The sequence below is a fragment of the Condylostylus longicornis genome, unplaced genomic scaffold, assembly GCF_029603195.1.
Source record: "Condylostylus longicornis isolate FDR11 unplaced genomic scaffold, ASM2960319v2 ptg000135l, whole genome shotgun sequence".
NCBI lineage: Eukaryota > Metazoa > Arthropoda > Insecta > Diptera > Dolichopodidae > Condylostylus > Condylostylus longicornis.
The window spans coordinates 12027632-12048260 of record NW_026578103.1 but is presented as its reverse complement, the minus strand read 5'-3'; the positions used below and the strand labels follow the sequence as shown (position 1 = coordinate 12048260).

The following is a 20629-nucleotide window of genomic DNA, read 5'->3' as shown; positions in this document are numbered from 1 at the left end:
TGTTATAAAATTACAAAATTGTATTTAAAAAATTAAAAAGAATATCAATGAAAAACTGTTTTTTAAATTAAAAATTTTTAAAATATTTCTGGAAATCATAAAAAGAGTATATCATAATCAATACTTGAAATTTTGGAATATTATTTAATTGAAGTCTGAAAAAGTCATGTTGTATCAGAAAACAAATATATTGTTGAATCACCAAAATTTATCAAACGTGGTACCTACATTCTCTAAAAAATTTCTCGAAAATATGCGAAATTTTTTAGATATTATCCAGAAATCTATTATTAAGATGCATTTTCCATCCTATAGCGGTTACTCTTTTTCAAATTTTTATTTTAATAATTTTGTTATTTTTCTGATTATTTTTATTTAATTCTACTGCTGCTTCAAAACTAAAACATAACCAAAGACAAATTAATTGGTAATTGATTTTTTATTTTTATCTTTTTCATTTTATTATGTTATTTTTAATTTTTTTTTTGTATCTTCTTTAATTTTATGTTCCAAGTTGTTTTTCTCTTTCTAAAAGGATAACGATACAATAGTAAAAAAATCTGATGTGGTCATCACATAACCGACCGCATTGTGTATTGTCTAGTTGAGTGAAAGTGTTACAGAATATTAAAAAAATGTCTGTTAAGTACTTCGTTCCAATTTTAAGAACATTTGTAAGCTTATAGTTAACATATCTAGAAAAATGTAAATTTGGCTCTTAGTACAGTTTCGTTTTGTGCTATCCGAATTCCCTGAAATGCCCACCAGTTAGTTTTGGTAATGCCCAGAACTCAAATATCAAATTTCATGAAATCCCATCAATTTGTTCTGTAGATATGGTGAAAAATGTAAAATCGGCCCGCAAATCAGTTTTCGAGCCCTGATCTTTCCAAAAAATGTATATGTTCATTGCTTTAATATGAGGAATTCATATATTAAATTTCAATGAAATCGGTTGATTATTTCTCTTTATATTCACAAAAATGTATATTTGGCCCGTAGTAAACGCCTAGTTGCCGATGCCTGATTTCTTATAAAAAATATATGAATTTTCGCGGACGATCGAGCAAAGCTTATATGAAATTTCAAGGAAATCGGTTGAATACTTTTTTCAAAATGTTCAAAAATGTAAAACAGGCCCACTAAAAAGTGCAGTTCCCGAGGCCTGATATATCCCAAAAGTTGAGCAATCCGTGCCATGGTGGAAATAAACTTACATATAAAATTTCATCAAAATCGGTTCAGCAGAACTTGAGATACACGCGTGCACACACAGACCGACAGACCGAAGGAAGTTTTAAATGATTTTATATGAGAAAATATTCTATAACTTCTATTGTGTTCAGTTCTTTTGTGATATCAAATTTTATTGGGTTCAAAAACTCTCTTAACATTTGATTTTTGTATGTGTTTGAGGGTAATTTAAAATTTAAAATTTTATTATTTATTTAATTACATTAGATTATGTACACTAAGTCATTAAATTTTTTGAAGAGCAAAGAAGAGAAGAGATGAAAATACCGACAGACCGACAGACCGACAGACCGACAGACCGACAGACCGACAGACCGACAGACCGACAGACCGACAGACCGACAGACCGACAGACCAACAGACCGATAGACCGACAGGTTGCTAAAAATAGTTTACTTACACTTCCCTACTATGGAGAAGTGCATTCCCACTCAAAACTCGATATGCAAAATTTGTTGCCATCACATAACCTACCTATTGTTTACACAATACGGTCGGTAAAAATTAAAGAGGAAAAAAGCATGTATCCAATAACGATGAAAATAAAAATAATAATAAAATTAATAATAAAGGAATTGGAAAAGAAAAAACAATTTTTCCTACATACATTCATATAGTTAGATTGAAATTTCAATTTCTCTTTATTACATTCAATTTTAATGCAATGAAATTATATGTGTTACATATATTGATAATTTTAACGTTCCTTTACATTCTGTATATTAATTAATATAAACTGCATATTATGGCCTCAACATCTTCATAATTATGTTTATATTAACAGTGTTGAAAGCAAATTATCGCACAATTTAGGAACCATTTCTTTTAAATTTAGAAATTTAAGGTTTCTGTTAAATAAATTTCAAGTTCTGTTAATTTTTAACAAATATTCTTGATGATAATTTATACCCGTACGAACGTATGTTCGAAGGGTATACTAAATTTGCCTTACCGTTTGTAACGCTAAGAAATAACGGTGTTAGATATAGACTCAAGTGTATGTTTTTGATCAGCGTCAAATTCTGAGTTGATTTAGCTTTGTCTGTCCGTCCGTCCGTCCGTCCGTCCGTCCGTCCGTCCGTCCGTCCGTCCGTCCGTCCGTCCGTCCGTCCGTCCGTCCGTCCGTCCGTCCGAACGATAACTCAAAAACCAATTGAGCTAAGTTCACCAAATTTTCACAAATGATTTATTGTAAAAAGTGCCAGAACCCTATTTAAATTGGACATGATCGGGGTACCGGTTCGGGTAGCTGCCATACAACTTCAAAATTTATTTGGCTATATCTCAGAAACTATAAAAGTTATGGTATTGAAATTTTACACATACGAATATATTAGTAGGGCCAATATGCCCCATAAAAGTCGTTGAAATTACTTGGCTCCTTCTGGTACCTGCCATACAACTTCAAAAGTTATTTGGCTATATCTCAGAAACTATAAAAGCTGTGATGTTGAGATTTCACACAAGTAAATATATTAGCAGGGCCGATGTGTCTGGTAAAAGTCGTTGAAATTACTTGGCTCCTTCTGGTACCTGCCATACAGCTTCAAAAGTTGTTTGACTATATTTCAGAAACTATTAAAGCTATGGTATTGAAATTTCACACAAACGAATATATTAGTAGGGCCAATGTGTCTCATAAAAGTCGTTGAAATTACTTGGCTTCTTCTGGTACCTGCCATACAACTTCAAAAGTTATTTGACTATATCTCAGAAACTATAAAAGCTGTGATATTGAGATTTCACACAAGTGAATATATTAGTAGGGCCGATGTGCTTGATAAAATTCGCTAAAATTTCTTGGCTCTTTCTGGTAGCTGCCAAACAACATCAATAGTAGTTTGGCACAACCAGTATTTTGAATAACACATAGTACTGAAATTTTGCATAAATTAATATGGTAATACGGCAACTTAAAGTCATAGTCTGCCCCATAGTTAGTTATGGCACATTAGTTATTCGCACATAGGATAACAAATTCGTACGGGTATCTCAGAGTTGACAAGGTCAACTCTATTTTTTTCTCGTTTTTTCTTAAATTTGAATAAAATTTAGTGTTATTATTAAATATTTCGAAATACTTTTGTCAAGTGACTTTTTTTAAGGTGAATGAGATTTACTTGCGGTAGTTGTTTGAATTCTCATTGATGTTGTATCTATCAAAGCGAATATATTATAATATAAATAATTATTAATTGTTCAGCAGAAGTGAAAAAAGTTAAAAAAACAAAAAATCATAAAAAAAATCTCATACATGGTCAAATAGTGTTAAATGCTATGGTCAAATAAATTTTATGGTTAAATGGTCAAATAAATTTCATAATATATGAATATAAAAAATTGCATACTTTAGGGGGCCATTTACAAAGCAAATGGCTTGAATTCGAAAAAAAATATGAAAAGAAATTGTTATACTCATACTAATAATATAAGGTAATTTTAAAATAATGTAGAATTTCATAAATATTCGACTTTCAACTTTATTCGACAATCTTATAATATAATAAACATTTCTCGAGCAGTGTTGGCAATATTTTTCCAATATTTTAGATTTTTCCTTCATCAATTTAAATTCTTTTTGCCACATATTGACTTACAAATTTACAATAATAAAATTCTTATAATAATAACACATATCCACAAGTATAGTATGCATTACAACTTAATTATATACATACATACATGTATACATGTATTGCAAAATCTAATTTTATTCTTCCATTTTTTATACCCGTACGAACGTATGTTCGAAGGGTATACTAAATTTGCCTTACCGTTTGTAACGCTAAGAAATAACGGTGTTAGATATAGACTCAAGTGTATGTTTTTGATCAGCGTCAAATTCTGAGTTGATTTAGCTTTGTCTGTCCGTCCGTCCGTCCGTCCGTCCGTCCGTCCGTCCGTCCGTCCGTCCGTCCGTCCGTCCGTCCGTCCGTCCGTCCGTCCGAACGATAACTCAAAAACCAATTGAGCTAAGTTCACCAAATTTTCACAAATGATTTATTGTAAAAAGTGCCAGAACCCTATTTAAATTGGACATGATCGGGGTACCGGTTCGGGTAGCTGCCATACAACTTCAAAATTTATTTGGCTATATCTCAGAAACTATAAAAGTTATGGTATTGAAATTTTACACATACGAATATATTAGTAGGGCCAATATGCCCCATAAAAGTCGTTGAAATTACTTGGCTCCTTCTGGTACCTGCCATACAACTTCAAAAGTTATTTGGCTATATCTCAGAAACTATAAAAGCTGTGATGTTGAGATTTCACACAAGTAAATATATTAGCAGGGCCGATGTGTCTGGTAAAAGTCGTTGAAATTACTTGGCTCCTTCTGGTACCTGCCATACAGCTTCAAAAGTTGTTTGACTATATTTCAGAAACTATTAAAGCTATGGTATTGAAATTTCACACAAACGAATATATTAGTAGGGCCAATGTGTCTCATAAAAGTCGTTGAAATTACTTGGCTTCTTCTGGTACCTGCCATACAACTTCAAAAGTTATTTGACTATATCTCAGAAACTATAAAAGCTGTGATATTGAGATTTCACACAAGTAAGTATATTAGTAGGGCCGATGTGCTTGATAAAATTCGCTAAAATTTCTTGGCTCTTTCTGGTAGCTGCCAAACAACATCAATAGTAGTTTGGCACAACCAGTATTTTGAATAACACATAGTACTGAAATTTTGCATAAATTAATATGGTAATACGGCAACTTAAAGTCATAGTCTGCCCCATAGTTAGTTATGGCACATTAGTTATTCGCACATAGGATAACAAATTCGTACGGGTATCTCAGAGTTGACAAGGTCAACTCTATTTTTTTCTCGTTTTTTGTTAAATTTTAAAATTTATTGCCCGTAAAGAACCAATTTTCTTTAGAAAAAAAAACATGTTTTTTTTTCATCATGATATTTTCTTGCATACATTGAAATAATCGTAAAAAATTACGATCTCATTTTTATTTGATTACGATATTTTATCCTTTCAAATCAAAATTATTATTATATAAAATGTCTAAAGGAAGTTTTAAATGATTTTATATGAGAAAATATTCTATAACTTCTATTGTGTTCAGTTCTTTTGTGATACCAAATTTTATTGGGTTCAAAAACTCTCTTAACATTTGATTTTTGTATGTCTTTGAGGGTAATTTAAAATTTAAAATTTTATTATTTATTTAATTATATTAGATTATGTACACTAAGTCATTAAATTTTTTGAAGAGCAAAGAAGAGAAGAGATGAAAATACCGAAAAAAAAATTAAATTTCTTTTTTGCTTTAAAAATTTTCTTTAAATTTGAGGATTTAAAATTTGACCAACATGGTTATTTAAACCTTTTTTTTTATCTCTAAATTTCTTTTTATTATGGTCCTCTTTATTATTAGCCATAGCCTTAAACTTTTTGAAATAAAATTTTTCTGAGAATCAATAAAATTTTAGTTAACTATATTTCTGTGGTTTTGTGACAGAACTTACTAAATCGAAAAATTGTTCTCGAATCAGCATAATTTAAGACTTTATATTTAATTCAATTAATTTATAAATTTTTTTTACTTGAGCGAAAAACAAGGTTCAAATATAATTGAGCAAATATTCGTGAATTTTAGATTTGAAATAACCTTCAGAAAACTTTAAGATTTAGATATTTTAGCACAATCGATTTAGAATTTAGGCTTAATTTTTGGGAAATTTTGTGAATTTTTAAACTTTTATCTATATCTTGCGAAATTCTTAACATACAAATTAACTTAGTTTTTAAATTTGTTTTATTGAACTATGTAAAAGTTTGAATTTTTGACAAAATTGGAGTTCAAGAGATTTTGATTGTAATCAGAGAATTAATCTAAAAGAATGGCGACTTAAAAATGAAATGAAAATCTAAATTTTAAAGTATATGGTTAGGAGAAGAGCAATTTTTTATATTATAAATAAAAGACAATATTAATTATATACAGGGTGATTTAGCAAAAAATTAGGAGCCATTACCGTCAGGTAGAAGTTCGAAAATTAATAAAACTTTTGTTGGGCACATAGTGTTAGATCGGAACCGTTTCCGAGCTACAGCGATTTTAAAAAAAATTGCAGAATTTTGCTCAACTCCTTAGTTTAAGTCAATAAACGTTAAAAAATATTTTATGGTGCAGAAAATATAGCAACAAAACCATTTCTATGTCCAGTTTTCCTAATAAAATGTAAAAAATCAAAAAAAATTGTGACGAATTTTGTTTTTTATTGATTTTAATTTCGTTAATTATCAAATATTAATAATTTTTGATCACTCTAAGAAGTACTTGACATTTTTAAGAACCGTTATTTCACAAAAAAAAAAAAAATTTTATGATTTTATGGTATTTTAAGCCCTCTAACAGCACTCTTAAAAACTGTTTGTTTAAAGCTTCTACTTTTTTTGGAATGGAAGTTATAAGCAAAAAAACTTAAAATACCTGTAACTCGAAAACAGTTCCGATTTAACACTATGTTCTCTACTCATGCATTTGCAAATCTTTTATACCTTTATGCAAACCCCTAAATATTAGAATTGATATTTCCTTTTAGCTATTTTGTAAAAAATGATTATAAATGGCATTTGAAATATTGAAAGAAATTATTTTGGAATAAGAAATTGAATTTTCAAGTTCAAGTCTTTTAGCAGAATTTAATATTATTTCCAAACTTAACAATTAAATTTAAATTTAATTTTTATAAGTAACTTATTATGATCATTCAGAAGTTGTTATTCATTTCTGTTGTCAACTTCTTCATCATTTAAAATTACAGGTTTCCATTCGTCTTGCTCTTATTGTTTCCTTTCGTTTTATTCTTATGGTTTAAAAAATTCAAATTTTAAAATTCAATTAATTAATTATATTTTTTAATAAATTTGCCGAATTATCTGATATTCAAATTCAAATATAATTTTGTAGTGATAACATTGATAATTATAATACAGTCTGATAAGTACAATACAATATTAGTCTAAATAAACCTATATCCTTGTCAATCAGAAACTTCAGTATAATAAATAACCCAAATGCACATAATTATATCCATATAACATACACTAATATAAAGTAATTATGAACAATTTATAATACAGATTATAATTCACAATATTACACATACATCGTATTATATTATAAGATAATACATATACATATATTTATACATATGTATATATGAAATATAGAATGAAAGGAAATAACACCCATTCGATTATAATATTAAATTATTTTAAAATGAATTTCTTTAGGATATAAAATGTGAAAACTTTATTAATAATATAATTTATTATTAAAATTTTATATAATTTATATTGTAAAATAATAAATTTTCTTTGTATATTCTGAAAATTTTATATTGTACAAGGGAATTATAATTGGGTAAAATTTGCATAATAATGATGATAACAGCAATAATATTTATTATTATTGTTATAAAGAAAATTTTGTTAGTATATTGTAAAAGATTATTATTTTAATAATGATGTTACCAACCAGTTATTACTTTAGGTCATATATATATATATATATATATATATATATATATATATTATACAAAAATGAAGTGGGGTTATTTTAGTTTTGAAATTTTTAGTTTTTCGTTAATTTATTTTAAATTGGATTTTTAGTATAATGAAATATGTATATAATATAAGTTATATACAAACTTGTGTGTATGTATATTGCTGTATAACATTATAGTGACTTTGATCTACTTTTAATACAAACATTATTATTATTCTTATTCGTTTTGTTTTTGAATTATAAAATTTATGAAAAAAATATTGATTTCTTTTTTAATTTTTACTTTTTCAATTTAAAGGTTTAGTCTTTAATAATTATTAAACGAATTTCATTTTTAATATTTTCAAATTGAATTTAACCAATTTAATATAAGCAATATCTAATGAAACATTTCTTTGACATAATGGCCAGTACTATATAATTTACTATAATTATAGAAAAAAACTGTGGTTATTTATTGCACCCTTAAATGATAGAAACGAAATAAATTTTTCTATGTCTTTACATATGAAAATAATTTAAGATTGCAATATTCGCCTTGAATGTGTTCCTTCAAGAATTTATTTTGAAAAATTTTCGGGAAAAAATTAGTTTCTTGGAAATGAATTTTGCTGCATTGTGTGTAAAGAGTGACTTGAAAAGGCTGTATCGTGATACTAAAACGGAACTGGTTTTTTTTATATGCGAATATAATAATGCGGTCTCAATCAGTGTATGCCTTAATAAATTATTATACATATTTTCTTCGTAACGATTTGCTGTAAAAGACATTTTAGTTGTGGATTATTATTAACTAGTACCATAGTACGAAATAATCACACAATTTGAATGTAAATTGCAAAACAAAATTATTGGAATAAATTGATTGTATAATTATATTTTATTCAAAATATTTTTAATGCATTCAGACATATTTAATTCTTTTCTCTTATTTTAATTTTTTGGTGAAAAATTCGAAGAAAATGATTATTAAACAGATTTTCTTATAAGAACACAGGACTAAGACCTAACATAAGAAGAAGAAGATTTTTTTTTAAAAAATTCAGAAAAGAAATCACCGCGAAATTTTTACAAAATCTCGTTCTCTTATAGCTTAAGTAAACCTAACAAAATCCACCATTCACTTAACCATATTATAAAAATTCAATAATGGTCATTTTTAATCCTAAAATATTTTAACATTATGTGTAATTTGCACGTATAATATAAATTTGTTAATGTATAGGTAAGTCGTTGTTCAGAAAACAATTTATAAACTTTTTTTTGGTTTTCTTACCGCTGAAATCATTGACATGAAAAAAAAAAATCTTTTCTTTTTCATTTTCCGAACATTTAAGCCCACATTTCATATAATAAATTATTTTATAAAAGTAGGTATAAAGATATATACGAGAAATAGTTCAACTACCAATACATTTCCAATTAGTTTTGGGTATAGGAACTAGCAACAAAATATGTAATAATAAAAATAGAAAAAAAAAAATGAAAATTGAACGCACCAAACTCACGCAATATAAAAAATATCCTTTGAAAAATATTTTGCCATAAAATTCGGAACAAAAAAAAAAACCAAAAAAAAAAATGAGTTGCTATAAAATTGGAATGCCTTTAACGATTTTCGTCTGATATTCCAGCTGACTGACATTTTTTTTTTCTTTACGTTTATTCTTTGTGTTTTTTCGTTTTTCTTTTATTTTTTTCAATTTTCATTATTTTGATATTTCCAAATCATTTATTCTTAACCATAAATCAAGCCATATTTCAATGACTTCAGAATAACTTTACGATTATACATTTTTCATATAATTTTTTCTTTTTTCTTTTTGATTCTTGTTCGGTCCCATATACTACTAGTCACATACACTTACTAGTCACGTAATAAAACAAAATAAAAGGAAAAAATTTTGTTTTAAATTCACACAAACAAAAAACCAAAACAACAAGCAAAAAAAAGGGACGAAAAGCATTGAAAAAAAAGCAGTTATATGTGTTCATATTGTATCCTTTCAAAAATATAATAAATTCGAAAGTCCTTTTGTGTTGTCAAAATAGTTTTCTGACTAATAACAAATTTATGAAAATAAAAATAAAGTAAATAAAACACATACAAAAAAAAAATGAAAAAAAAAATATGAACACGAAAAATTAAAGTTTTAACTTGGAGAAAAAACAAAAACCGCTACGTTGTATAAAAGTTTTCTATAGGTTGTATAATTTGTTTATAGTAAAGCGGATTCTAGTATATCTTAAAAATTCATAGCCTAAAAGAAAAAGGAGAATTTTTAAAAATTCAATACAAAAAATAAGTAGTATGAATTAAAAAAGTTTAGCAGTTAAAAAGGTCTGAACTCTTCTATCAACATCAATTAAATAGAAAGGAGCCACTTTAAATGAATTCTACATAAAAATTAAAGAGTTTTTGACACCAACAATGAGATACTGCCAAAACAAAAACAATTCAAAGTTTAAGTATTTTCTTTAGTTTTCAACGTTGTTTTCGAAAACCGGAATGTGTTAAAAATATAATTTGGTTCTTCTTACGTTGCTCTATCGTGTATCGATTTTCTAACTCATAACTTCAATAATTTTAACAGCAAAAATATTTCTCTGAGGTAAATTTTAAATTGAGAATTTTTATTAAATAAAATTATTAATTTTCAAAAACAATTTTCACTCTTTGTACAATTCGAGTGAATTTTTTAAAATGGCTCAATTACTAGTGTTGTAGAGAACATTGCGCTTGCCTTAAAATTTAATAATTTAATATTATTATTGAATTCATACATTGAAATTTATGAGTATTCAGTATAAAGATATATTTTTTTAAGATAGTTATTCTTCGAAAATTTATTTTCAAAAAATCAAAAAATTTAAAGCAACATAATTGTTCTATGGCAACAAAATGCGAATTTCTGGAAATGAAAATTTAATTGAAAATTCTTTGATTATTTATAAGATAAATTTTAATATTAAAATTTTCATTTAAAATCCCATAAATTAATGCTTAAAAAAAAATAATTCCGAAAATTTTGAATCCTAATTTAATGAGTTAGCAAAAGCACAAGATATTAAAAAAATATTTTTTTTGTTTTTGAAAATCAATGACAACACTTTTAACTATAGCTATCAAAGAAAATCTACTTAGAATATTAAGAAAACAAGAAATAATTTTTTTTTTTTTTTGCAAGAATTTTCCGAGAAATAATTAAAAAAATATGAGTTTTAAATAAATAATTGAATTTGTTTGGAAGGGAAATATTTTCACAATGGTAAAAAATTACAATTATTTTTTATTTTTTTTTTTTTCTTAGATCCCGTCGATTCTCTTACAAAAAATTAGTTGAAATTTTTATAAAATTTAATGAGAGGCCTGATATTTCGGTATTTTAAAATCCACTTGAATTTTAATAATTTCTAAAATATGCCACAGTTTTATAGAATCTGATTTGGCACAAGAATTTATTCAATTTAATTTGCTGTTTCATGTGTTTGGATAATTTTTGAAAATTTCCATGATAAATAATTTCTAAATAAAGTTCGTATTTGGAAAAAATGGAGAAAAAAGCATATTCATCCATTTTATTAAACAGAACTTTATTTCTCGAATTAATTTTCGAAAAATATTTAATAAAATTAAAAATTTCCCTTACACTCATAATCACCTACAATAACAAATAAAAAAAATGAAGTGGAACATGAAAGAATTGAAATTCATCTTTTTCTTTAGGAAAATTAAATTATTCTCTACAATTTTGAATAAAAATTTTCAGCATAATATCAGAATTTTTAATTAACAAACACAAAATTTAGGTTATTGTTATAAATTTTAGTAAATAGATTCAAAAATAAGTATAAGAAGTCAATAAAAACTTTTGTGTGTATTTCGTTTTTAGGATCTCTTTAACATTTAAACGTTAGATGGCTGTAAATAATCTTTAATTTTACAGTACCAAATTTTTTTTCCACAGTTTCATCTGAAATAAAAACAAAAAAAATTTCATTATTTTCTATAGAATTTTTACATATTAATTACCCTACATCATTGAATCCCTTTCATACCCCTATAAACTTTTAGTGCGCTTATAGCAAATAATTCGCATAATAATGTATAAAAGTAATACACACACAATGGAAATTTTTTTTTACTATGGTTTTTGCTAGTGAAAAGAAAAAAAAAATGTGGGTATTTTGTTCTCTGCTTTTCTCTATTTTTCAATTTTAATTTTTTTTTCTTTATTATTAAAAATTGAGTTTGTAAAATTCCCATATGTACGTTTTTACATTAAATAACTTTTTACTAGAAAAAATAAAATAAAATATGAAAGAATTTTAGAAATTTAGGCAGTTTTAATTTTCATTTCTCTTCCTTTTTCCATTGTTTTATAAAATATGAAAAGCCATATATGAAAAGAAAAATATTGTATATACATAGTTCACTTTTCTTTAATTAAAAAAAAAATATAGAAAACAAAAAAAAAAAGGAATTTTGATAGTGAATAGTTGTACTAGTTTTCCTTTTTTTATTTAATAATTTTTTAAATAACATTTTATTCGTTTCTTTTTTTTCAAATTACAAAGATAAGCCTTAAATAAAGCTTTGAACTGAAATCAAATACAAAATGATAAAAAATGGTATTATTCAAATTCAAATATAAAAGAACCTTAATTAACTACAAACAATGCTATATGAAAATAGCGATATTTGTTCTCATTTATCTTTATAGTACGATAAATTACTTTTTAGACTTAAAAATACGGAATTGAAATTCTATTCTTGCTTTAGATCCCTGAAAAAATTCAAATGTTATGGAAAATTAAGGAAAATAATGTTTCCGAATATTTTGCCAAAATATTTCCGAAAATACTTTCGGAGGATTTTTCGGATTAGTATTTTCGGATTACATATTTAACTTCCCGAAAATATTTTAGTGCGCATTATTTATCGCACTTTAGTATTTTCTGGACTAAAAATTTATGATACTTAATAAAGATTTTATTAAATCTTTTCTGAATTAGAATAAGTGTTATATCAGTTCATATTTTTTTTTTATAGCATTTTTATGTCAAAATTATTGTAACGGCGTCGAAAAAACTTTTATTTTAGCATTATTCGGTTATATTTGTGAAAGTTAGCACAATGGGATAGATATTAAAAGAAAAAATGAAAAGTATCAATTGATTATAGGACTCCAGTACATATTGCAATTACTTTGTAGGACAACTCCTACTAAACGCTGAATAAGCAACTCATTTAAGAGTTGCATTCTACTTTTGTTATCATTATCCATCATTACATCCGATATATCACCATTCGTTATATTTCGGTATAATCTTTTTTCTCCAGGCTATAGTGGATAAAGTTTAAACATGGTATATATATTTTGTAGCTGACAATTACAACTTTATTAAAACTTAATCATATTATATACTCGTATCATTAATCTGTTGGGAATAACATTTTTACAAATTTTGCAATCTACCGTTCATATACTATTTTAACTCTGCAATAACTTGAAAATTTTAACAAAAAGTAAAAACGTGACTACTACACTCAATATGTCTAAGAACACATTAATTTTTGGACATATAGATAAAGACAGAAGAAAATTCATTTATGTAGCAAACATTTTTATTAGTTTGTAATTATAATTTACATGTATGAATGTTATACTCTTATATATATATAAAATATTTATTTATTTTTTGAAAATAACAACATGCAACTTTTCGATAACGATTTCTTGTAATAATCGAACTTTGATTTTTCATATTATTAATATTTTATTAATAAAAATTGTCAACATACGAAAATTTTTCTATATTTTTCTTTATTGTGATATACTTGGGTCTTTATACAAAAAGTGTATGTTATTTACTTTGTCTGCGACCTTATTATTATAAAAATAACCAAAATATTATTAAAGGACAACAAAACAAAAAAAAAATTGATGAATAATAAAAAAGAGAAATAAAAACAAAACAACGAAAATTAAAATAAAAATCATTACCATTATTAAGTATAATATGGTTACCATTTTTATTATAATTATAATATTATTACCACTAACCAACATCCGAAAAAGCCTTATAAATATTTAATATATAATATTATAAAGTAATGCAAAGTATATATTACTACTCTCTTATAAATGTATAACAATATAGTATATAACTGTGCATATAGAGTATATAAATTTGAATATAATATTAAAATAAAAAAAAATATAATGAAAAAATAAAATAAAAATTATTGTATTATATTTCATTTTTTTATATAAATTTCTCTCTCACTCTCTCTCTCTCTCTCTTTCTTTTTCTTCCACATCGAATTGTTTTTTTTTTTTCTGTGTGTTTTTTTATCCTCGTCGAACAAACACAACAAAACGAAAATGAAAAACAAAAAAAATACTTAGATGAATTTTCAACAGTGATTGGCAAGACTCCTGGTGGCAAAATGGCGCGACTTTTATAAATTTTCTTATTTTATTTCTCATTATTTTTTTTTATATTTTATATTTTTATTTTTTTATTGTTATATTATTTTCTTATTCTCTTTTCGTAATATAAAACTCGAATTATGTTTTGAAAATTTTCCTTTGTTGGAAAATTGGAAATTTATTGTTGTTTTTCTTTAATATTGTTATAAGATCGAAATTTAATATTAATTAATAAACGATTTAATAATGAAATATAATAATATTAATTGAAATAAATTGTAAAATGGAAAAAAAAATTTTTAGCTCGTCTTAACGAATATGTATAATTATATGAAATATAATTATTATGTATATCATAATGCAACAAAGCATTTATTATATTACATATATATAATTATACAGAAATTTAGATTGTTATTTATATTACATATAGAAGTTCTTTCGATTTATATATAAAAATAATGATTGATAATCAAAAGATCAAAAAATAATATCGTAAATAATAATATTGTTATAGGGAATTAAAATTTATTGTTATTAATTAAATAATGAATTACATTATTTGGTTTATCTTTTAGAACAAGAATATTGCTTTAAAAATTTTTACATTTGAATTTAGGATAATATAGAATTTAAAATTGAAAATTTTAAGTTTCAAAAAATAAATAACAAATTAAGAGAGTTTTAATTATCGTAAATAAAATTTATTTAAATGAAATTTTCCTTTAAGTAAACGCCCAATGATATGCAATCTTAAAATATTTTTTTAAACTTTCAAATTTCTTATTACTTCCGATTTATTGAAATGGAATAAATTTTGAATTTAATACTTGAATTATTTACAAGGTGTCAAAATAAATAAAAATAAACCAAAGCTGTTAATCAAACATAAAACTAAAAAAAAAAGATTTTAAATGTTTTTTTTTGTAATTCCATGAACTAAACGCCTATTTTAAGACATCGATTACATTTTACAACTATTGTGAATTTAATTTTAGGGCCCAGGCAGGCATGCAATCTTTAGTTTTGCTTTAATTACTATTTGTTTGTAAAATCGTTGCGCGCACATCAAAGCAACTAAACTATTGTTTCAATACAAATTGATTGCATTTACTAAAAATCGCAAGTAGTTTGAAAAAAATTACAAACTGATTAATTGCATGTGATCGCACACTTGCATATGTGCGCTCTTGAATATAAACCTATGGAATACGAATAAGCGATCCGGCAGTTACAAAACTAATAATTCTATGTCTGCCTGAGCCCTTATTCAATCGATATTTTAAAAAAGAAGTTAATCTTTTCTTCCACATTCTTCAAAATTTCTCTAGTTTTTTTTTTTAAATATACAATACGAAAAACCCATTTCCTTTGTTTCACATACTTTTAATGGATCATAATCATAAATAATAAGAATCATGTAAAATTTTAATAAGAAGCAAAATAGAAAAAAAGGATATTAAAAAAATACGTACATTATTTTTTTTGTTCCTTTTTTTTATTTTGAAATTTTTTTTTTTTTTTTCTATTTATAATAATTTTAAAAACGTCATTATATTATTGCCACTGTTATCGTTAATAATCACGCAAAAGGATTTTATTATTTTTGTTTTCTTAATTTTTGTTTTTGTAAGGAATTTTCCTTTTTGCTAGTTATTTTTAAATTTTTAGTTGTTTTTCTTCTCTTTGGTTTTCGTTTTAATTTTTAAAGAATTCCATTGATGTCGTCATCATCCAAATCAACTCTGAACAACTGTTTATATATTTCAAAAGTATATACAGAAAAAAAAGAATTGCCGAATTTAAAAAAAAAAAGATCATCGTCATGTGGAATAATAAATCATTAATAAATATCAAAACATAATGTCGTTATACACTGTCATTACGATTGTCATCGATTTTTACTTACCTACCATTAAACACAATTATAATAATAACAATATGCGTTATGTTATAATGAAAATTGTGTAGACAGTAGATTTTATTATTGCATTACAAAACAACATCGACTGCGTAAATTTAGAATTTTTATTGGCATATTAGAAAATTTTGAATGAAAATTGATGGAAATTAAAAGAAAAAGCAGAAAATAAAATGTTTTATAGAACTAGTATCGTAACGTTTTGTGCAATATAGAAAATAAATGAAATGGAAATTAAAGTCTACTCTGTCAATAAGCGTTTACAACTTGCATATAAAAATTTTGGAACAAAATACAAATACATCTGAAATATTTTGTTTTTAACTAAAAATTCATCTAAACTTAAGCGTATGTAGTAAAAAAAAAATTTTTGAAATTCTCATAAAATCAAAAAAATATTTTTTTTCCCCAGTTTTTATTATTCTCGTGTCAGTTTGGTTTCTTTAAGTGTTTGGTGTTGTGCGTGTATTTCGGTGTTTTTAATTTTCATTCTTAAATCCAAAATTATTTTTCTCCTAACTTTGAATTTTTTATTATTTTGTCGTTTTGTTTTCTTTGTGAGAAGTATAAATGTTTTGTAGATTTAGAAAATATTTTTGTTTTCAGTTATGTTTTTGATTTTTGAATGATTTTTTGTTACGTCAACGAAACGAGTCAATTGAAACGAGTTAATTATCAATATTGGGAGGTGGTTTTTTTGACAAAAAACATTTTTTTTTTTTCGAATGTACTTTTCGGAGCAGCCGATATAATATTAGGCTTATATCAACATGCTCAATAAATAAAGCTCAAAGTTCACAATTCTATTTTATTTTCAAATTTATTAGGGTTGAATTGAATTTTTTACTCTGATCCTATTTAAAAGTTTTATACCATAAAATCAGTCTCAATTCGCTTCAATTGAACTGAAATACATTAAAGTGAAATTGAGCTATTTGAGCTATGATTTTATTAAAAAATATTCAAGAATTAATTATTTTTTATAAATTTCCGCGATATTGTTTCAATTGATTAAATTAAGAAAAATAAAAACAATTGAATTTTTGATTTTTATGAAAATTGGTGTATTTTATTTTCCATTTATTGTGTATGTATGTATGTAATTAAATATTTTTAATAACCAAATTTAAAAATTTATTTTATAAATGTTTTTCATTTTTAAGTTTTTTTTTTTTAATTTTCTAAATATTCCATACTATTTACGTTATTATATCTAAGTGTATTTTTTCTGCATGGTATGGAAGGCGCATATTCTGATTATTTATGTATTTGAAATGTTCAATGAAAAATGATTGTTAAATTAAAATTAATTTGTTTTTTAAATATTTTTGTCAAAATATTGTACACTTTCAATATAATTTTTATTACAATAAAAAATTAAATATCTATTACATTAGGAATAATTAGAAAATTATTTAATAATTAAATTTTAAATAAAATTTATAATTGATTTTGTATTTTGGACTTGATATCTAAATAATATCGAAATAATATTGTTGTCCCAAGCACTGTGTTGCAACTCTTACACAACAATCAAATTTAATATTTTGTATTTTGGATAAATTTTTTTTTTAATATTACAATATGATAGTGTTATTAAATTCCCAATATTTTTTGCTCAGTTTACCAACCCCTTAATTTGTTAAATTTATTTGAATCCATAAAATATGATTTTTATTTTTAAAACTACATTTGTTTTTTAAAGAAAGGATAATTGAAGATTTTTGAAATATTCTTATTAAATTTTTAAATGCTTGTAAAATAATGTATTATATAGGGTGTTTTGCATAAGGTGGTAAATAATTTCGTACAATTCGTTCAATGATTCTTGGATCAATTTCCGGCCAAAAGTTAATAGGGGGGGGGGGAGTCTGGAATGGTAGTGCAGATATACTCTTTTTCGAGTTACACCCTGTTGAAAAAACAAATCTACGAGATTTTTTCTCCATATAAATAAATGCTTATAATTTTGGAATCATGCGACATAAAGTAACAATCGGGCGCTGGTTTCACAGGCTATTGATTTCTCTGAATTTTTGGTTTCACAACAAATTTGATTTGATCCAGTTTTTGAGATAGAGCTCGCCAAAGTCAGAATTTTTTTTTTTAATTTTTTTTTTATAAAAAACCCGAGATTTCTCGAAAATTAGTGTTATTTTTTCTTTTTTGGTTTTTCCGATGCGCTACAATGCGATCTAACAGCTAACCCATATAACATTTTTTCGATTTCTCATAGTTTCCCCAGTAAAACGTGTTAAATGTGTTTAACAAACATGCGAAAAATAATTCATACCTTTCATAACATTCGACCCCACCATACCCATACATATTTTGCTGGAAATTGATCAAAGAATCATCTCTGAAATTATTTGACACCTTATGGGAAACACCATGTACATTAAAATCTCCTAACTCGTATTAATTATATAAATAGTGTAACTGTGTACTAAAACCTTCTGAATAACCTGATGTTTCATTAATAATATTGATAAAATGTCATAAAAATGTTAATACTGTTACAGTTCTTGTGCATTATATTGTATAACATACTGTAAAGATATAAATAATTTTTTGAATTTGCAAGTTTGAAAATGAAATGAATGAAAATGTTAGAGCTATTTTTTCGAAAGTATATTGTGTAACAAAATTTTATGAAAAATATTGTTTTTTATATTGGTAAAACTACCATTTCGCCGTATAAATTAATTTAGAAGTTATTTTTGAAAATTTTCCAAAAGAACCTTGAAAACTGATAATCTTGTATAATTGTATATATAATTGTGAAAGAAAATGAGAGGCTGTAGGGTTAAGCTGGTAAATATTATTAAAATTTGTAATATCTGCGAACATTTTATTAACTGAATAAAAAAGGTATTTAAAAACTAAATTAAACATAAACTTAAAGAATATGCACCTGTATAATATTAAATTATACAGTTAAACAACTTTTTGTAATTAAAGTCATAGTTAAAATCTTAATATTTTTAATACCCCATGTTATACCTTATCAACTTGGTTCAAAAAAAATTCAAAATGCCGATAAATCTTACTATATTTGCTTTAATATATGAAAAAAAAACATTTATTTTATTGCCTAACTTTTATCCTTATCTCATATGATGGTTGAATCACCGAATTACATAGAGTCTTAATACTTATATAATACCGATTAAAGTTTTTATTAACTAAATAGTTTATTTTATCCTTAAAAATTGTTGAAAATAATTTCATACTATTATTTTTCATGTTGTATATCGAAAATCCAAAAAAAAAAAACAAAACAAAAAAACACCAAGTATTTTCTACTTTCAGGATAATTTTTTTTTTATTTTATTTATTTTATACTTAATATATAAAATAATATTATTCAACATTTTATCACAAGACTTAATTGTGATTAATGTCCTAAATATTTTATATGTGTATATTATATCCATGCTTTAAACTGTCATACATATGTATGTATATGGATGTATAGAAGGGGGATAATACCATAATATTCTTGTATTGTTATAAAAACGAAAAATATTTATTTAGTATATCATAAATTATATCTAAAGTCTACCCTAGATTAGATGGATTTGTCATTTTTAGGTTTGTTATAGTGATTTTGTTTTTTTCAGTTTTTTGTTTTTTTCGAAAATATTACAAAATTTTATTAAAATGTCGTTTTTCTTTCTAAATTCTAATCTTTCTATTGAAATCATTTTTGTTTTTTTTTTTTTTTGTTAATAAAGTGTAGCCATTTTTAAAATAAAAAATTTTACTCAATGAGAATTTTGGTCACAAATTGGATACTTTAACTTGTGTCAATAATTATATTGTACCATAAAAAAAGAATATGACTCTTGTTCTAAATTTATAATACATTATATCAGGAACCACTGGAGGATTATCAAGGTCAGTCGATAACCAAATGCGAATACTAGAATTTTTGTTTTAAAAAATTATAACATTAATGTTAAGTTTTAGAAAATAGAGCATGATTTTTAAAACAGTTGATGGTTTTCTGAAAATTCTAATGATTTGAAAATCTTTTTCTTGCCTTCGACACCGAAATTAAATAGGCATTTTTATTTCACGGAAATAATTACTTTTTTCATTCTTTTCACCTCGGTTGACAGTGAAATCATCGTTAAAAATTTTAGAGATTTGCATTTAATGATTTAACGAATTATATTTAATGAATGTTATACCAAGGGGATTGAATTAGGTCGATTCAAAAAAATTCCTTAAGATTTGCGCTTAGTTTCTTACACCATTGTTCTCCGACCATATGAGAATAAGCTTAAATTGATCAACTTTTCTAACTAATTAATTTTTTTTAAGTAACAGACGTGAGGTCGCGGATATGATGTTCATCTTTCAACTTATGAATTAGTTATGGTGGCTTATGATTAGTTATGAACTTATGAACTAGTTAATAATTCTGTCTTAACTAATATTTGAAAGTGAAATTTTGGGAGCTTGTTGCCCA

The 20629-nt window shown here is 24.8% G+C and overlaps 1 protein-coding gene across 5 annotated transcripts in view; it reads left to right on the top strand.

The window, feature by feature from the left end:
* The window catches only part of LOC129615062 (potassium voltage-gated channel protein Shaw), a 174953-nt gene that overhangs the window by 116855 nt on the left and 37469 nt on the right, over positions 1 to 20629 (top strand). The window contains exon 9 of one of the 5 annotated variants that reach the window (XM_055530117.1): positions 14208 to 14405. The exons of the other annotated variants lie outside the window; for them this stretch is intronic. Coding sequence (XP_055386092.1) covers positions 14208 to 14266 — 59 coding nt within the window. The 3' untranslated portion in view covers positions 14267 to 14405. Of the gene's footprint in view, positions 1 to 14207; positions 14406 to 20629 lie in introns of those variants that run through there. 5 annotated transcript variants of the gene reach the window in all.